Source organism: Physeter macrocephalus, unplaced genomic scaffold, assembly GCF_002837175.3.
Source record: "Physeter macrocephalus isolate SW-GA unplaced genomic scaffold, ASM283717v5 random_1452, whole genome shotgun sequence".
Taxonomy (NCBI): domain Eukaryota; kingdom Metazoa; phylum Chordata; class Mammalia; order Artiodactyla; family Physeteridae; genus Physeter; species Physeter macrocephalus.
The window spans coordinates 20,027-25,000 of NW_021147048.1; the positions used below are offsets into that span (position 1 = coordinate 20,027).

Consider the following 4,974-nt stretch of genomic DNA (forward strand, 5'->3'; position numbering starts at 1 on the left):
GAGCGGCGACGCGCTGGCCCCGGGCCCCGGCGTCGTGCGGACGGGCCGGGGCGGTTGCAGTCCGCGCCGCGCTCTCCCGAGCACTCGTAGCCACGCGCGCCGGCTCCTCTGTCACCTGCTTGTCAGCCCCGGAGCCGGGCTGCAGCGGCGGCGGCAGACAGAGCCGCGGGGAGGAGACGACGGCGGCGGCGGCGGCGGCGGCGTGCGGGGGAGGGGCTGGGGGGATGCAGGGGCGGCCCCGCGGGCGGGCGGGGGGGGGGGGGCGGAGGGGGGGGGGGGGCGGGGCGGGGGGGCGCAGGCGGCGCTGCGGGGTCCCGGGCGGGGCGCAGCGGGCCGCGAGGTTCCAGGCGCGTTCCCCGCACTACTCTAGTGCCATGGTGCGCCCGAGGAGCCGCTCGGTTTAGAGCTGGAGCTGGCGGCGGAGGGATACTCCGGTCGGGAGCCGCCTCACCCCTCCTCAAACTTCCTGACATTTGAACTCATTGGTGCGCCTCGTATCCCTGCGCCGGGATGAGCCGGAGGCTCCACGTCAAATAGTGCCGTCGCTGCCCCCCCGTCCCCCGCGGGAGGGCTCCCCGCGCCCCCGGCTTGCGCCCCGAGCCGTGCCCGGCCCCGAGTGCGGGCCCGGGCGCCCCGGCCAGGCCGAGCGCCCCGCTGGCCCCGCGCAGAAGTTTGGGTCGCCTTCGAAACAAACCCTTCTGCCCCACCCCCTTGAAAAACTGATTTGGGAGTTGGGGAATGAAGTCTTTTTTTTCTTTCTCGCCTTCTTTATTATTAATATTTTGTAAAGCTTCAGCGCTAAGAGGAGTGGCCCTGAACGAGGCCAGACTGCACGGACGGCGGGGAGCGCAGCGGCTCCACCAGGGGACGGCGCCGGACGGGAGTGGCCGCCCGGGGACCCCGACTGTCGGCCGAGGTAGGTCGCACCAGGCTGAGTTGGCGTCCCCCGGGTGGCGGCGCCTTCCCGGAGCCGGTTTGGTCCGTGGAGAGGGCTGGCTGCCGGGACTGAGGGACGGGGACTGGCAGGAGGGGAGGGCTGGTGGCTCAGGGTTTGCCAAAGTCTTGGCCCGGGGAGAGGGGAATTTGGCTCCAGATTTGGGGTGTGGGTCCGGGAAAGCGTCAGGCGTGGCAGAGATTGGGTGGAGAGGTGAGCGAAGATCCCGGAAGGGCCCTGGGATCAAGGATGGGAACACTGGGAAGGCAAGAAAGGTGAGGCCCGGCTTCAGGCGACCTAGAGTTTAGAGAATGATTAGGTGTGAGAAAGGGATCGCGGGTACGGGTGGGGCCAATGGACGAGAACCTGGCCTCACAGGATTGGGAGTGAGGGCCATGGGTAGAGAGTGGTGGCTCCAGGGTCGCGGACTGAAGGCCCTGGAAGATGTGCTTTGGGCTGCTCGAAGGAAACCGGATTGATCGCTGGGATAGGCGACCTTTGGTGGCGGAGGGACCCTGCCGGGGTCGGTAGGCCGTGCCCGGCGGGGACATGGCCCTGGGCAGCGTGGGCCCCGGCACTGGGGAACGAAAGGCCGGAGGGACCGAGCGGCCGAGTCCAGCGTCCGCCCGGCCTGGCACCCATCGGGCCAGGCACCCGCGCTGGGTGCGCAGGCCGCTGCGTCGGCTGCAGTGCACCGCGCCCGGGCCGGCTGTGTCTTCGGCCTCCGGGGTCCCCATGGAGTCGCGGCTCGCCCGGGAGCAGGGGGGCCGATGCAGCCCCGAGGCAGGAGCAGATTGATCCTGCGAGCCGCTGCGGGGCAGCCCGGGCCCCTCCCGGAGCGGAGCATTGGCGCGGAGCGGGGCGGGGGCGGAGGGCAAGGGAGGCGGGTCCCCTGACCCCGCTGGAGGCGAGAGGGCGGATCGGATTTGGAGCCTGCGGGAGGCTTGGTCAGAAGTGGCCCCCTGTGCCGCGGGGCCCCGCGGAGGGGCCCGGCTTTGTGGAGGATTAGACGCTCCCGCCCCAGCCCAGTACCTGCGTGTGTGTCGGTGGGTATGTGTGTGTGTGCCTGTGCATGTGGATGCTCCCGCCTCTGAGGCTCTTCCATGTCTGTGCACCCGTGTCTCTGTGCACACACAATTTTTCTGCGTCCCTGCGACTGTCTGGGCTCCGAGTGGCTCCGAGTGTGTGAATCTGTGTCCCCTGCATCCGTGTGTGTGTTTGGATGTGAATCTGCTGGGCCTTACATCCCTCCATCTCTTCCGTGTTTTTGTAGGTCTTTGTGTGTGTCCCTGTGTCTGTCACTCTATGCGGGTGCCACGGTCTTTGTATGTCTTTCATCCTCCGTATTGTGTCTGGGATCCTTTCCTGTTATGTGTCTTCGTGTCACCTTTGTGTGTCTTTGTGTACCTCCGAGGTTCCGAATGATTCTGTGTGCTCGTGTGTCCCACAGTTTTTTGTGTGTGTCTTTGTGTCTCCGTGTATTTCTTGATTTCTTGGCGTCTTTGTAATCCAGGACGGTGATAAGTAGATGTGGACTTTCTCTCACACGCCCTTGGTCCCCCGTCCTTGAGCAGCCTGGAAACCCCAGGCCTTGAGCTCCCGAGGCTGGGCCTGGGCCTGGGCCGCCCGCTCCGGGCATCTGGGACGGGGGCGCGGCAGCTGCCGGGAGAAGCCAGGCGGACGAGGCTCGGGCGCGCAGAGCCGGGCGGCGCAGAGCCCGGCGCAGGGCTGGCGGACCGATCGGGGGCATTCTGCCCTCTGCTGGCAGCGCTACGTTCTTGCACCCGCTGTTGGGCGACTGCCTGCGGGCGAGAGGGTCCATGTTCTAGGCCCAGATCGATCCTCTCTTCTTCAGAGCGCACTTAGGAATCCTCTTCCATCACAGGCCCTGCAGACCCACCCCAGACTCCAAATTCCCGGGACAGAGTTCCATCCCCCCGCCCCTGTTTCCCACTCCCCACCTTCCGCGTGCCGGGCCTCTTCTCCACACTTCTCTTCTCCCCTTTGGCGGAATGGGGACCTCTGTGGCCCGGCCTCTGAGGCTTCTCTGACTCCCTGGCTGGTGTTCAGAGTCGTCGAGACTGCCCAGGGTCGCATTCCCAGGCCGCCCAGAGGCCGGGTCTCCAGGCAGAAGGACGTGCAGGCGGCCCCCTCGGATGCCACGGCTCATCTGTCCTGGGGCGCACAGAATCTTGGCATGTCACCCCGTGCCCTTGCCGGCGTCACAGCCCACACCACCAGGGCCTACATCAGGAGGGCCAAGGCAGGTGCTCAGAGCTGCCCGCAGCTGCCGAGGTGCGGGGCTGGACCCAGGCGGTTGGCTGCTCTCTCTGGTCTGGAAGTGGGGCTGCTCAGGCCACGAACCTGGGGTCCCGGCTCCTCGTCCTCCCCGCTCACTGTGCATTAATCCCCCCACCCACCCCCACTCTGGATCAACCCACTGGTCCTGTTCGTTGCCCTCTGTCCCAGCTCCCCGGTCCCTCATTCCCCCAGCTGAGTCGACGGCGTCCCGGCTCCTTCGCACACGCGCTCAGATGCCCCAGGTCTCTTTCAGGCACAGTCGTGGCTCCTGCGCCTCCAGACTGCTTCCCCTGCTGAAAACGTGGCAGACTGAATGGTAGAAACAGAGCCTAGGCCCGAAGTCGGGTACCGCCCATAGGCGGCGAGTGGCATCTCGCTCCGCCCGACGGGAGCCGGTGCGATCCAGGACCTGCCGATTCCCCAGGGCAACCCCGGGCGCTCCGGCCGATACGGGATTCTCTCTGGCTCGGACTAAAATGTCAGAAACAGCTTCAGATTTTCTCCACCTAAGGAAAGACCGAGTCGGCTGTTTGGAATCACTTGGGAAGAAGCAAGATCTGAGATGGAAGCTCTAGGGCGGGAGTCAGCTCCCCCAGTTCTGCAGACGCCCCGTCTCCACTGAGCCCTTCCCTGTGCCTCCTTGCTCCTTTCCGTAGGGCTTTGCACTCCCGAAGCCTGCCTTCGCTACCAGCGGCCCACAGGCACGGCCCTAGGACTCCCCTCTCCCCCCAGCGGAGGCCTGTCTGTCCTCCCTCGAGCGGTGCTTCTGACCAGAGCCAGCCGCGGGGTCCCCTCCCAGTTTACAACCCCAGCTGGAAGTGAGAATCCTGGGCAGGGGTGGAGTACGGGGAGCTGCCCAGCCGAGTGCTGTGCAGCATGAAGGCGTGGGCGCTGAGCTGCAGGGATCCGCGATTCCACCCTGCCAGCAGGGAGAGTTGGGGCTGCCAGAGCACCCAGACCCGTCCCGCGCTGCCCGCCCACCACTGGCCCTGGGGATCCTCAGATCCGCGGGAGGGAGCCAGGCTGGACCAGAGCCGCCCCCAGCCAAGGCCCGGGCTGGGGGCTGCTATTCCCAGGTCGTAGCCGGGCTCCGGAGACCTGGGTGCTCAGGAAGTGGAGCCGGCCGGCACTGGAAGAGGGCGGTGTCCCGGCCTTTGGAGCCAGTGGTGACCACCCTTGGCTCCTTGGATCGCGGCTGTACTTGACCCCAGGACACGTGGGTCAAAGGCTCAGTCCCCTTCTCAGCTAGCAGAGAGATGGATGTGTGTGATAAGTAATCCGGTCACCTTCCCACAGCCCAGGGAAAAGTGTCTGTGGTCTTCCTGTGTCTGCGGAGAGCTCAGAGATCCTGAGGCCTGTGGAGGTCCACAGAGAGGAATGACCGGGGAGGTCCAAGCTGAGGTCCCTCTGACTCAGGACTGGGAGCAGGTTCTTACTCTCCCATCTGGAGTTTTCTAGGCTGAGGTGGCAGGGAACAAGATTTTAGTCGGAGCTTGCTGATGCAGCCCAATGTGTGTGGCTCTGAGGCTGTGTGCTGATGTGTGTCTGTATGCAACGTTGGGACCGCCCAGCTCCAGCCAAGTCCTCTGCCCTCTCAGCAGCCTAGCCCCACCCTCAACCAGCTGGTGGGGTCTCTGGCCACAGACTCATGACTTTTCAGCACAAGGTCTGGGTCATTAGTCATGGGATTTCTCCCTGGTGGGTCAGGAGATCAGGCTCCCTCAGACCCAAAGGCTGCT

The 4,974-nt window shown here is 65.7% G+C and overlaps 1 protein-coding gene across 1 annotated transcript; it reads right to left on the reverse strand.

Moving 5' to 3' along the window:
• Positions 1 to 798: 798 nt before the first annotated feature.
• Positions 799 to 2,756, reverse strand: LOC114485594 (proline-rich protein HaeIII subfamily 1-like). The gene is made up of 3 exons (XM_028487330.1): positions 2,672 to 2,756; positions 1,278 to 1,835; positions 799 to 1,019 (listed from the first exon to the last, which is right to left on the reverse strand). Exons 1-3 carry the CDS (start codon positions 2,754 to 2,756, stop codon positions 799 to 801), a joined length of 864 nt encoding a protein of 287 aa, XP_028343131.1.
• Between the last annotated feature and the right edge of the window lie 2,218 nt (positions 2,757 to 4,974).